Below are 15,329 nucleotides of genomic sequence, written 5' to 3' on the forward strand. Positions count from 1 at the left end.
TTATAAAGGAAACATACAGAACCTTAATGATACTAGAATCACTAGGTTCCATTTTTATTTTTAAAGCAAGCTAGTAATTCAGCATGTTTTTTGAATTTCAGAGAAATTTACATAGTGTTTGGCTGCGTAACAAAAAGTAGAGCAGCTTTCAATTATAAACTATTTTCAATACCATGTGTCCCCTGGACAGAACACTTGAGTAATTCTGACATAAAAAGCAGGTCTTGGGTGCTACAGGAATATTCAAGGATGAAAACTAAATATCCTTATGGCCTGGTTCCTGTAAATCTAATTTGGATCTAGATTGCTGCATAGGTATCAATATTGCCCTCCCTTTTTCAGCACTGTACTTTGGTGCGGAATACTAGGGCTGCCCAGAGGATTCAGGGGGCCTGGGGCAAAGCAATTTTGGAAGCCCCTTCCATAAAAAAAAGTTGCAATACTATAGAATACTATATTCTCGTGGGGGGCCCCTGCAGGGCCCAGGGCCTGGGGCAAATTGCCCCCCTCCCCTCCCGCCTCTGGGCAGCCCTGAGGAATACATGAACTAGAAAGGATTTGAAATATATTTTAGTCTGTTTTTACTTGTGTGTGCTGTTTCAGTATAGGATGACCAGACAGCAAATGTGAAAAATCGGGATGGGGGTGAGGGAGTAATAGGAACCTATATAAGTAAAAGACCCAAAAATCAGGACATCTGGTCACCCTATTCCAGTAGCCATGTTGCAAGCAATGAACCACCTGGAACCACATGCCAACTAAGAGGTGGCCAAGCCAGCTTTACAATTAAGCCATTATATTCTCTGATCTAATGTGAAGGGGGCTAGTCTGTGGAGGGAGGAAATCAAAGCTATATATATTGCATATAGCAAAAATGCTTTAGACACATGCCACAGAGCTCCCTGGTATTGTGACCCCACACCATATTTTTGTTCTCTGTTAAAGGGTTCTCATTTTTAGGTTCTGACATCCTTGTGGTTAACTTCACTTCAGTGGGAAGTAAAGCATTCACAACTATGGATGGCACTGCTGATCTACGTTTAGACCTCACCAAGACAGCTGCCTATATCAATGAGTGTATTAAAGCACCAAATAGGATAACACTTCTCTTGGGATTGACTTGTTGTTCATATATTGTGCAGTGCTTCTACAAAATGATTATTCTTGCTTGCTGTGACTTGTGATATGCTGCTCCATATATCTTAATTACACTCTTTAATCACCCCTTTTTGTTGCTGCTTGATGAGGGAGGAGGTTGGCCTCTTGGAGACTGATTCATCTTCCAGCAACCCAGAAGTGCTTGCATGCAGGGGGCAGCAGAAGTTCCAAGTATGTCTCCATACATCTATCTATGTATATATGTCTCCATTATTATAGTATCTAAGTGCATCACAGTCTTCAATGTATTTATCTTCACAATACTGCTGTGAGGCAGGGAAGTGCTATTATCCCAATTTTACAGATGGAGAAATGAGGCACAGAAAGACTAAGGGACCTGCTCCAGGCCACACAGGAAGTCTGTGGTAGAGCAGGTAATAGAACACATCTTGTAAGTCCCAAGCTAGCGCCTTCGCCACTGGATCATCCTTCTTCCCAGACACAGAAGGCCTTCCCAATGCCAATGGACATAGGAACTACTCTTACTCCCTTGCTGTACACACTAGAGTTTGTAAAGTGTGACTTTCCCTGGGCTAACATATACAAAATTGCACTTTAGGTTGTGTGTTATTAGTTTGTGTTCCTAGAGATCATTATGGACAATTCTCTATCATTTGCTCAGGCTGAATACAGTAGCCATACTTTTTCCTTTACAGTAAATTGATTAAGTTAGTATTGGGAAGGGAGGTTTGCCTCTCCCTGGAGCATCCCTTTGAGACCATACTGATGTGCACAGGATTAAAGGGAAGATGTTTGAGACACGATAGTAGGGAGACACTGGTGAAAGATGGGCTTGTGGCAGCCCTAGTTAAAAGTCACATATGGGCAATCTCCCATTTCAAGTAAATTCCCTTTTATGGTGCACTTTGGCTAGTAGGCCATTTGTTATTAATGTTGCATTTTTGACAGAAAGGAGTCTCTTGTGGTAGAAGTTAGTTTTGTGGCTTTCCTTCCCATACCTTTGGTCACAGATTTAGGAACAGATGAGCTAAGGACATTACTGGAGAGGACACAGAACATGGAAGAGGGTCTTATCCCTGTACACAGTTACAGGGCCCTAAAACCAAACGTGTGCCTGCCTGCTATTGGTATAATCTGAATCTTAATATTTGGGATATGTAATAGGTGCCTTCATGCTCTGTAATTATTTAGCACCACAGACGTGCCAGGTAACACCTGAGTTATTTCAACAGCCGTTGTGATCTCTACATATAATCCAGGTATCAGTGTTTTGATTTTGTTCTGCTGGTCAGATTATATCTTTATTTACGCCTGTGTAACCTCCATCTATCTTCTTCAGATTAGGGATTTAGTGACAGTGGGCAGCCTTAAGTAGGGTCATATGGGTGACACCCAGGACATGATTCAGGCCCTATGAATTCCATGATTGATTTATTTGCTACGGAATCCACCTCTTGCTATGAAACTGTGCTGAAGCTTTCATTAATTTTTGTTTGTCTGCAACCCTTTTGGCTGTAAAGATAACCTTGAAAACGTGAACATAAACTATTTAATTAGGTCTGACTGAATCTGAAGACAACCTGAAACAATAGCTCTAACAGGTATTAATTGATTCATTCAGGTAAATGGGTTAACGCTGAAATGTAAGTAGAAAAATGTTAATGTTAATATTGCCTATTTAACTGCTCACCATTTAAGAAAAAACAAGAGAAAACATGTTTCTCATGCCTTATGCCAGTGGCGTAAGCTCAAACTGCCCCCTCCACAAGCTGCTGAAACTTCCAAGTTGCACCAGGCCTTTCTGCCAGCTGAGAACCATTCATAAGTATTATAATCATATTAAATGTAAAACAAAAAAAATTTGTGTGTGTTGTACAGGCATTTTAATTTAGCGAATTCATATATTTCAACTATTCTAAAATTCTATTTGCAGTAAAAAATGAAAACTTTTGTTGTCTCACCACTCATAACTTATGAAAGTGTTTAAAATATCTTGTAAAATGAAATCTATACTCTCACATTACATCCTACAAATATTTAATTAACAAGGATGCTTGTTTTTTCTAATTTGTAATTGTGGATTTGGTATCTAACTAAAATATAATTTTGGCTACAGTATATATGTACAAAGAATACTTCAGATATGCACTAGATCAAGATAATGTTCATGCCCAAATCATAATGATGCGTATTGTCAAATTATTGCACACAATAATACTTTCATTGTTCATTGTGCACTTGAAATGCATCAGTGCCAGTGAGCACTGAAATTATGCTGTGAATGAGTATTCAATGAATAAACATTAAAGAGACATGTATCAGCAAATACCAAGACCACCAGCACAAAAATCCCAGAAGTATAATGGTGGTCTTAAGTTAGCAAAATATAATTTTTTTTTTTAAATGTGACTGTTAGGCTTCTTTGGGCAAAGTTACAAATTGACTCAAGCACTTCAGAATTTAACAGGCTTTAGGAAGAAATAATTTACAATAAGTTTAAAGGGCATTTTGGAAATACCACATTTTTCATTAGATGGGAAGAACGATAGTCTTGTACTTAAGGCATAGGACGGAGAGTATCTTCCTGTATGATCTTGGGCAAAATCACTGAACCTCACTGTGCAATACTTTCCCTACTGTAATGTGGAGAATAAGAATGCCTACACACACACAAGGGTGTTGTGAGCTTCACGTCATAAACTTTGGACCCGATCCTGCAAACAGCATTGCACACAAGTAACTTTATTCACATGAGAAGTTAATGAGAGACTACTTAGTTTGTAAGAATTTGCAGGATCAGGTCCATAGATTATAAACTCCTCCTAACGTGAACCTTGTTTTCTAATATGTTTGCATAGCAACTGTCATCGAATACAAATAATGAGAAACAAATAATAAACTCCCAATGCTAACCATTTCTCCACTACACTGAAACTGATGAGATATCTTTAGAAACAAAATCTTTAATTCAGAAACAGTGGGAAAAGATTTTAAACACACAGACACATTATTAATTCAAGGAAAAACATGAACACTGAGAATAACAAGTAACTGTAAGAACATTTTGAGATTTATATTATAACTGTATAATATATTGTTAATCTTATTATATGTTATCCCCAAACTCTATACTTTTACATTAGGAACAAATCATGAACCATCAACCACAGCTTTGCGCACAAATTATTCACTATTATAATAAATGTGTAATACTGAATAATACCTAGAATAGCAAACGGAGTACAAATATTATAATTTTAAAGGCAGAGAAATTGAAAAAACCCAACACGCTATAGAAGACAATCCAAGACTGGTACCACTAGAGAACTAGTTGCACTACATTTATTCCCAGGCAGAGCTAAATGACCATGTCCAGACCCATGAAATGGCATGCAAAATCCATAAACTTAAGTATAGCGAGGACAATGAATCCTTCGGTATATTGTGCTATTTAAGCATATTTCCAAGTTCTCCATTGACTAACACAGAATTTGTCATACTGCACCTTACCACTGATCTCGCTAATACAGTATTCGGCTTTCAAAAGTGGCAAATACCTGATGCTTCAGTGGAAAATGACCACTCTTCTCACTCTGCACTATGTTCTTAGCCACTTATGCAAAGCCGTATGTAAGGAACGATTCCTTTCTGATTGCAGCAAATTCATTTATGGGTTGAATTCTGAAATATTTTATTCATTTTTGCTTGCACAGCCAAGTGTTATTCATATAATATTTAATGCTCACTACATTTAAAACATCCAGCCACAGTGTTTACCTTGCTGATTTTCTGTGACAGTAAATTCTGTAAGTTGCCTATATGCATGAAAGGATATTTCCTTTCATTTGACTTAATTTTACTGCTCTTCAGTTTTACTGACTGTCCCACAGTGTACAATGAGGTAAGAGAGGGAATGATCATCTCTTATTATCTCTTCCTAATTTTGAATAATTGAGTCAAGTTCCTTTTTTTAAAAACATGTTCTAATAATTTATTCTAGTTTTTGCAATCTTGTCATATTGTTCCACTCATTCCATTAACCATTTTAGTCAACATTCTCTGCCATATCTTTCCTAGGCAAAGAGAGTTTCAGGAAACTGGCTGCGGCTTGGGTAACAGCATCTCCAATTAAAACACTGGGTGTTTTAGTTAACATTTAGATTTACAAATATCCCCTCTTCCTTAACAAGTCTCTCTGAACAGCTCTTTGCTCTCTCAGCATTTTGGATTTTTTCATGTTTTTAGCTGCAGTTCTTTATCATTTCTAGGGATTCTGCTACTTATGTCACTGGTTTAGGGGGTTCCACGCCAGACATCAAAACCTATTTCTTTCCCTCTCTAGGTAAGGTGGGACTTCCTGCTGGGGATGAGAAGTTGGGAGGGGTTAGTCCAGATGCTGGAAGGGCAAATATTTAGTTTATAACTTCCTTTTCTATGACATGGATATAAGGCGGGACTTTTGGTAACATCATCATTGTTATCTCAACATCAAGCTTCCAGACATAAACTAGGAGCAACATACTACTGATATCTTCCTGTCTGCCTCATAGTCTCAACAGTTATCTCAGAGTAAGTCTAGATGACTCGGTGGTAAAAACGCCAGCATTCAATTATTCCTAGCACCACTGCTAGGGTGGCAGTAAGAGAATTGCAGAAAACCTTGAATGTAAACAACGCCTTACCCCTTTGCTCACTTGTTGCATCTTAGATTCGACTATAAGCTTTTCAGAGCAGGAACCATGCCTTTTTATGTATTTGTACAGCAGCTGGTATAATGAGACACCAATTCAAACTGGAGAAATTTTGAAGGAAAATTTACTTACGGTAAATGCAGTAGAAGATTTCTTTAAAAGGAGGCCACTTTTGTAAAATGACAGCACTGTACTTCTGCCACACACAGAAGCATTTTTATTTTTATTGGACACACTAGTGCTAGTCATAAAACTTCCTGAAGTTTAATTCATAAATTGATATTCTCTGCACACTAGTGCCAGTGCTATATCTTCATCCTCATTTTCTTTACCCCTTGAAAGTATTTCTCCTGTAGGCTAAGAAATTTGAGTTGATAAATGACTTCCTATACCATAAGCAACATATAAGTTTCCTGCCTGATTAGTTCATGTAATTTATTAGAAAATTTACCTTGTGTGATGTAAATAGTTTGTGACCAGCATCTACATACTACTCACAAAATAGGACAGTCTACATAAGTAGGCTTGCCTCTAAATTAAATTTCTTTTCAACTACCTACGTATACAGTCATATAGGAAAAGACAGTCACGAAAACTAACCTTAACAATTCTAGTGATCTTTTAGCATATATTTGGTTCAGACAATTCTACACTTAATCTTAACAATTTATCTGGAATTACATTCCACAAAACTGTAGCCAGGAACAATACAATTCCCCATCACATTCAGATCATACCTTAGCTTTTTACAATTCCACAGCAACTGATCTCAGATTTTAAATGTTAGCTAACTAGGAACAAGAGAGTCAGTAAAACTATATAAAGTAGTAATTAACCACTTCAACACACAGCTCTCATTCCATAAATTAACAAAGATCTACTTAAGTAAGTATCTAAGATTTGATTACTGTATCACCTGATGTTGACTGATAATCATAGAATCATAGAATCTCAGGGTTGGAAGGGACCTCAGGAGGTCATCTAGTCCAACCCCCTGCTCAAAGCAGGACCAAACCCAACTAAATCATCCCAGCCAGGGCTTTGTCAAGCCTGACCTTAAAAACCTCTAAGGAAGGAGATTCCACTACCTCCCTAGGTAACCCATTCCAGTTCTTCACCACCCTACTAGTGAAAAAGTTTTTCCTAATATCCAGCCTAAACCTCCCCCTCTGCAACTTGAGACCATTACTCCTTGTTCTGTCATCTTCTACCACTGAGAACAGTCTAGATCCATCCTCTTTGGGATGTAATAATAGGGATGTAACAATATTCAGATGGACCTCCAAAACACAAATTATGGCTCCCTATGCAACTTCAATTGTATGCCCCTTTCTGGCACCGAACCAAAACATTAATTTTAAACTACAACACACTTTGTCAGACCCTGACCAAATTTCTTATCTACACTTATTCACCATTTATTAAAGAGCACCTATCCAAAACTCAGTGCACCTTGCTAAATGATAAGAATGCAATCACACTAATCTAAACAAAAGCAAAGCCATCAGCCTACCTAAATTAGAAAAAGAACAAAACCACCCCAGCCCAAAATACTAGCTTCCTGGCACACAGATCCCTGCCCACAGATCACCTCTTCCTTCCCAAAAGCCTGTGAGAAAAAATGGCCCTTGAAGTATGCCCCAAAGATCAACAGCTTTGGGCTATTTTGGAATGGAAGATGAGAGAGTGGTGCATGAAATCCAAAGCTAAGGGCTTCTTAGCAGCTCCATCTCTTCTAAATAAAAGGGATTCTGGCTCACACACATCCACTGATCATAACTGTGGCAATATGGTCTGGAAAGAAAGATGGTCTCTCAGACTGACAGTCCCAAGCCAATTAGAACTTTATAAATAAAAAATATCACTTTAAACTCCACCCAGAAACCAGCAGGCAGCCAGCGTAGATCATGAGCTCAGAGTAGGGTGACCAGATGGGATGAAGAAAATATCGGGACACATTTAGGGGCGGGCGGGGGAGAGTCCCGCTGGCAGAGGGGGGTGGGAAATGGAGTCCCGCCGGCAGAGAGATAGAGAGGAAAACAAACAAACAAAGTCCCAGAGTCCCGCCGCCGGGGTGGGGGGAAGCGGAGTCCCGCCGGCGGAACAAAACAAAAAAACAGGAGTGCGAACTATTGGGACAAATTGCATCCCGACCAAACATTGATCAGGATGCAGGACAAATGCCCAAAAATCGGGACAGTCCTGATTTTATCGGGACGTCTGGTCACCCTAACTCAGAGTGAGAAATTTCACATAACAAGTGAGCAACCACATTCTGCACTAGCTTCAGTTCCTGAGTTGATATACGGTGTAGTCCACTAATATATGGTGTAGTCTACAATCTAAAAATTAGATTACTGCAGTGCATTGTAACAAAGCTATGGATCATGCAAGTGGTCTGCATCCAAAATAAATTATTGCAATCTTAGAGAGGCAGTGAGGCCTAGCAGACAGAGCACTGAACTGGGATTCAGAAGACCTGGATTCTATTCTCAGCTCTGCCACAGGCTTCCTGGGTGACCAAGAAACAAGTCAATTTACCTCCGTGCCTCTGTTTCCACATATGTAAAATGGGGATTTAAAGCACTGAGATCTCTATGGATGAAAAGTGCTATATATGAGCTAGGTATTAGTATCTTCTCATCAGACATATATGAGTCTTAAATGATCATCTAACAGCAGCTAGGGGTCAACACTACTCTCAGACTATAGTAATAAATAGTGGGAACATACCTTTCTTTAAAGTGTCAGATATAACGCCTGCCATATCTTCTAATTCCTTCTCCCAATTTACCAACATCTCTCATTTTATCCAGATGGAATTTAAGCCACTGAACCCTCATCCATGTTCCAATCTCTACTGAAAATACTAGGTAGAACATTTGAAAACACTGGATGGGTCAGATGAAGGATCTATAGAACTGGATGTTTGTCAGTATTCTGCAGACACCCCAATCCATACCTCTTCCTGGGTACTTTAAATAAGGGGGTGGGGTGGGGACAACTCTTAGAGGGGGACAATGTTTAAGGGGCATTTCATCAATGTTTGAGGACAAAAGATCAATATATTGTCCAGTAAGCCATCAATAGGTTGAGTTTGCTGGGAAAATATCTCCCTTCACAGCCATCCAGAAACACACAGAGTTCAACTAACCTCCAAGAGTGGACCATCAAAATAAGTCCTAAATAGAGAGGAGGACTGCAACCTTAAACTGCAGAATACCATACCTGGCCTATGACATGGGTAAAATTTTCAGTTGTCCTACTTCCACTCCCAAACACAAACACCAGTCAAGAATGTGGCCAGATAAATAAGTTGAGCCAGAAACTACCTGGGATAGTGGCTATGAAATCCTGAACTATATCAGAAGAGATATCCTCAATGAAGATATTAGAGTCACTGAGCATTATTAGCCTCAGTGTCTCCAACACCACCTTAGTGGAAAATTAATAGTCCGTGCAGAGACTTTGCAGTGGACACTAACACAAGTCCCATGGTTCCTGGGACACACATGCAAGATAAATATGCTGTATTTAGGCTTGGCAAAATTTGGGGGTTTTAAATATAATTTTGAAGATAACATCGATGTTTATTCTTACGCGTTTTTTTCTATTTTAATCTATTTAAATTCACAGTTGCACAAAATTATGGATTTTAAGCATGTATTTGTATTATCCTCATAAATTAAAAATTTGTATTATCAGGCAACAGAGGGTGTCAATCAATTATTCATTGACAGTAGATTCTGAAATTCAAAAAGTTAAAGCCTTATAACCATTAAAACCCAAATTGGTAACACCATGTCAAAATATACAAAGTAAATAACCTTAAATCCAGCTCTGATAAGTTCTCAAACAGCATTTTTCTTACTTTGCCTATCTGCATTTTTTGATTATCATCAATATAAATATTTTCGTTAGCCTGTGTCTATGGTGAAATCAACATTTACCAATAAAAATCTAACCCTTCCAAGCCTAGCTGTATCTGATCCAGTTCAGAGGTGAGAAACTTGCACTTCTGGCTGGATGCAAATAGCACAGCCACAATACCACCTCACCCTTTCCTAACTCATTCCCTTCCTCTCCTCCATTTCGGTGGCCCTTTCTTTATCACCTCTCCTCAAATGGAGTTATGCAAGCGCAATATTTAAAAAAACAACTGAAGCTAGGAACTTCAAGCATGGCTTGCTTTATAGTTCTCATAGAAGTTTGAACAAACTCAATTCAATATGTGTAAAGTTAACACTCAGGGTCAAATGTAGTCCTGCCATAAACTGGTACCACTCCTACTGACTTCAGTGAGAGTTCCACTGTCTAGAGCCAAGGATGAATTTGGTCAAGTTGGAACATATACGTTTGTTCAAATTCCCTCCCCCCACACCTCCCTTTTCTCATTTCTTCATTACAATGCTCAAAACGTAGAACAACTTGGAATGCTGTGCATGCTTAGTTGTTTAAACTGGTCTCTTGGGTTAAAGTCATGCTGGTTTAAGGGGTGTTGCTAAAGAGCTAGATTATAACCTTACAATGTGGTGTGAATAAGAAGTGGGACATAGCTGCACAGTGTCAGAATCAGACTAGAAAATGAGTTCTGACTTAGAGAATCACAAACATAAAAACAAATACAAAGACAGTGATATAGGCCCTAAAAAATGTGACACTACCTTTGTTATGGGAAATAACATGTTGATACTTTACAGAACTACTCAACTGCAATAGGGATAATTATATGTGAAAACGCTGTCCAAAAATATTTCAGGTCCAATACCTAAATTAATACCTGACAATAAAAAATACAGTAGAACTTTACTAATTAGTAACTCCTAGATATGTGATTTTTGATAATTAGCAAATTAATTACTAAACAAGATTGATACATCACAAAATGTGATTTGTTCATTTGTCAATTGCAGTTTGTAATTAATGGACTGATACTTTGAAATGTACTAGTAGCACTCCAGTATATTTTGTAACAGTAAGGAGTTGTTACTAAGATTTCAATAGGGCACTCTCCTGACCTTTCAAAAAAAATTTTAAAAAATTAAAGACCACCAGTTTTGTATATGGATTATAAAGTGACCAAAAAAGTAAATTTCTACTATTTTTTAAAAATCCAGAAACTACCTCGGTAAATACAAAGTATCATTTTTTATTTGCACTATTCATATGATTTTAATTTGTTAACTGTTAATTAAACCACTTACAATTTTAGCAGGAATCAAAATACTTGTTGTAAAGGTTAAAAATAGTTGTTCCTACCTCTACTTTTGTTCGATAAAGGATGAGACGTTTAAGACTGCACACTTTGGCAATGTGGTTGAAAGCCTGAGGTGGTAGCTTATCACAGGAGGAGAGATTTAATTCCTGAAGGTTTGGACACATCTCAGCAATGACCTCCAAGCAAGTCTCATTGAGGAAATGGCCGCAAGCCAACTCAAGGCGAACTAGTTCAGAGCCACAAACTTTCAGGAACCTGTAAAAAGCATGTAGTATATGAATTAAAGGGAGAGGGAGATATAGTTTTTTGTGGAAATTTTGGAACACTGTCAAAAACAAGTGGATACTGTTGAAGAATGTTTTTTTAGCAAGGAAAATATACAACCTGCATCGCTTACATACCGTTAAATTACTCTGTAAACTAAAAATATGCATGGTTAGGCTAAAGTAAATTGATTGTAACAGATCTGAGGAAATCTATTAAAAGGGAAAAACCTAAAAAAAAAATCATGGGTTAATTTAATGTCAAGGTAGGAGATCAAGCACTCAAAAGTGAAGATATTCCGAAAGTTATGTTTACTCCATCAACATTCACTCAAACATGTTGCATATCCTGGATAGTTTTTGGTGTTCTCCATTGAATCATACAATAAGGCAGACCCTCCAACAGTGGGGGGCAATTACCCCGGAGTATGGGTGATTTAAAAGGGCCCGGGGCCTGTGGCCACCACCGCTGCCACAGTAGCAGCAGCGGTGGCAGCTGGGAGCCCCGGGCCCTTTTAAATCACCTGGGTGGACCACAGGGCTCCTGGGCACCCACTGGCAGGCCCCTCCTCCCCCTCCAGTGCCAGGCCCCGCCAATCAGATTGTTCTCATCCTCCCTAGTGCCTCCCATCTGCCGCCAACTGTTTGGCAGTATGCTGGAGGCACTGGGGGAGGGAGGAGGTGGGTTGGGGATGGGCCTGGGCAATTCATCGCCCAGATGCCAGGAGTGGAAGGGGCAGGACCAGCCCCTTCCAGCCGCTGAGATGCTGCTCCGCAGCCCTGCGCAACAGCTGCCTGCGAGAGCCTGGCTAGGGAGGTGAATTCCGCTCCCTGCCCAGGCTCGGGTGCTGGGGTACCCGGCAGCCGACCCGGGCAGGGGGAAGCCACCTCCTCCCTAGCCAGGCTCTCTCTGGGAGCTGCCAGGCAAGGCTGCAGAGCAGCAACTGGCAGGGGCCGGCGTTAAAAGTGTCTCCCTCCTGCTCCCTGCCTGGGCTCCTGCCCACCAGGGAGAGCAGCAGAACGTGGTGGAGGTGAGGCAGGCGCATGTAGAAGCCCTGGCTGTGTCGGAAGAGTGCATCCAGCAGCACAGCTAGCAGCTCGCTGGGCACCAACGGGGGCCCATTGACTGTTCTGCCCTGGTACCCGGAATTGCTGTCGGCGGGCCTGCAATAAGGTTTACATTTAACAAAGGTAAGAAGAGTAGATGATACTACATTACTGGTAGTGGTAAGTTAATTTTACTACTGGGAAAAGGGTTTGGAAAAAAAGGTGGTGTGTTTGTTTAAATTACAAACATTTTTTTTCTTACTTCCAGCCCTGCAAACTAAGTTTAGGAAGTGAAAGTTGAACTCTGTTCCTTTCTTGTGACTTACCAGTTACTCTTGACTTCAAATGCAACCAAATATAACAGTGATTCTGTTTTGTTACAATTTTAAATTACTACTTTAAGTCTGATTTTGACATTGACACTTAAGAGAAGCAGGATCCAGAGGGACATGCCCCAAGCATCCTAAACAGTAGGACACTCGAACTCCTTGGCTTCCTTCACATAGTGTCTAAACAATCAAATCTCCAAGCCTTCTCTTTCTGGCAGAAAGTCTAATCTAGCCATTCACTCATTCATCCCGTCCTTCCTTCCCTTTCTTTCTCTCCAATGAGTCATTTTCCCTCATTTACTCCATACCTTACATTATCAACCTCCTCTCCTTTTCCCTCACTCTCCTTTTCATTGTCCATCACTTTTCTCCTTCTCCCTATTCCATGCCCCCTTCTTCCTTATATTTTCCGTTAGCGTGCAAGATGAAAGGGGAGGCCATAGAGTCTATTTCCTTTCCCCCTAACCGGTTAGTGCAAGAAATATGTGGATTAAGAGGGAAAATGAGGCACCTTCCTTTTGGACTGGAAGTACCATAGCCCCCTAAAAGGAAGGAGGAGTCCCACCATTTTGGGAGGTGCTTGTCAACAAAGTAGCTGTACAAATGTGGTGCTTAGGATGGAACCCTAGTTAGGTCCCTTTCTAAACCTCTTCAATTGTTTTTTGAGCAAACTCAGTGCCTCTCTGTAGAGTCAACTGTTATGTAAAATCCGAGTTTGGTAAACACCTGTTACCCATCTGCAGTTTTTACATTCACTACAGTTGTAATGAGAAACAACCACCTAGCAAATTCAACACTGATGATTGAAAAATAAGAATAGGTAGCAGGCTTTTCTAGGACCATGTCATAGATTCATAGAGTTTAAAGCCAAAAATGGCCGTCAGATCACCTCATTCGACTTCCGCTATATATCACAGACTACTGAATTACATCCAGTTACCTCTGTATTGAGCCTAATAACCTGTATGACTGAAGCATATATTCTAGAAAGTCATTCATTCTTGATCTGAAGACATCAAAAGATGGAGAATCCATCACGTTCTTTGGCAGTTTGTTCCAAGTTTAATCCTCATGGTTAAAAAATACTTAATTTTCTATTTGAATTTGTCTAGCTTCAGCTTCTAGCCACTGGTTCTTGTTATGCCTGCTTCTACTAAAGAGCTCTTTAGTACCCACTATTTTCTCTTTGTGAAGATACTTAATACACTATAATTGTCACTTCTTTCTGATAAACTAAACAGATTGAGCTCTTTGTCTTTCACTGAAAGACATTTTCTCCAACTCTTAAATCATTTTCGTGATTCTTTTCTGCACCCTCTCTCTAATTTTTCAACATCCTTTTTAAAATGTCGACACCCGAATTGTATGCAGTATTCCAGTATCAGTCCCACCAACACCACATACAGAGGTAAAACAACTTCTTATCCCTACTCGCTATTTCTATTTATGCATCCATGGATCACATTAGCCTTTTCTGCCAAAGAACTGCACTGGGAGCACATATTGAGATACTTGTCCATTATGACCACTAACCCCTTTTCAGAGTCAATGCTTTACCTACAGTAAATCCCCATTCTGTGGGTATTGCCTGCATTCCTTGTACCTAGATGTATAACTTTGTATTTGACTGCATTAAAATACATTTGTTGAAGAAGTCCAGCTTACCAAGTCATACAGATTGCTCTGTATGACTGCCTTGTCCTCATTATTCACCACTTCACCAATCTTTTTCATCCACAAATTTTTATCAGCAGTGATTTTATATTTACTTCCACATCATTGATAATAATGTTGAATAGCTTCAGGTTTAGTACCAATCCCTGCAGAACTCCACTGGAAACACTCTCATTTGATGACGACTCCTCACTGAGAGCTACTCTTTGAGATCTGCCATTAGCCAGTTCTTAATCCATTTAATGAGTGCTTTATTGATATTGTATAGTGCTAACAGTTTAATCAGAATGCCATGCAGTCATAAGTCAAATGCCATACAAACGTTTAAATATATCACATCTAAGGAGTTACCTTTATTAATCAAACTTCTAGTGTCATCAAAGAATGAAACCAGGTTTGACAAGACCTATTTCCCATAAAATCATGTTGACTGTGATTAATTATATTCCTATCCTGTAATTCTTTATCAATTGAATATTGTATCAGCTTTTCCACTACAGTAGAACCTCAGTGTCAGGAATGGAGATTGTTCATAACTGTGAAATGTTCCTAACTCTGAACAAAATGTTATGGTTGTTCTTTCAAAAGTTTACAACTGAACATTGACTTACTACAGCTTTGAAACTTTACTATGCAGAAGAAAAATGCACCTTTTAACCATCCTAGTTTAAAAGAAATGAGCACAGAAACAGTTTCCTTACCTTGTCAATTTTTTTAAACTTTTTTTTTTTTAGTAGTTTATGTTTAACGCAGTACTGTACTGTATTTTCTTTTTTTAGTCTCTGCTGCTGCCTGATTGCATACTTCCAGTTCCAAATGAGGTGTATGGTTGACCGGTCAGTTCAGAACTCTGGTGTTCGTAACTGTATTTTTTCTGGGACTGATTCGAGGCTAACGAGCCTATAGTTACCCAGGTCATCCTACTTGTCATTTCTGAGCACTGGCACAACATTAGCACTCTTCCAGGCTCCTAGAATTGCCAAGGTAC

General features: G+C 39.3%; 1 protein-coding gene across 6 annotated transcripts in view; it reads right to left on the reverse strand.

Annotated features, from left to right (window-relative positions):
* FBXL4 (F-box and leucine rich repeat protein 4) overlaps nucleotides 1–15,329 on the reverse strand; it is a 100,919-nt gene that overhangs the window by 34,343 nt on the left and 51,247 nt on the right. For all 6 annotated transcript variants that reach the window (XM_045009220.1, XM_045009221.1, XM_045009217.1 and 3 more), the window contains one exon: nucleotides 11,070–11,283. In XM_045009220.1, the coding sequence (XP_044865155.1) occupies nucleotides 11,070–11,283 (214 nt within the window). The remainder of the gene's footprint in view (nucleotides 1–11,069; nucleotides 11,284–15,329) is intronic.

This window comes from Mauremys mutica, chromosome 3, assembly GCF_020497125.1.
Source record: "Mauremys mutica isolate MM-2020 ecotype Southern chromosome 3, ASM2049712v1, whole genome shotgun sequence".
Lineage (NCBI taxonomy): Eukaryota > Metazoa > Chordata > Testudines > Geoemydidae > Mauremys > Mauremys mutica.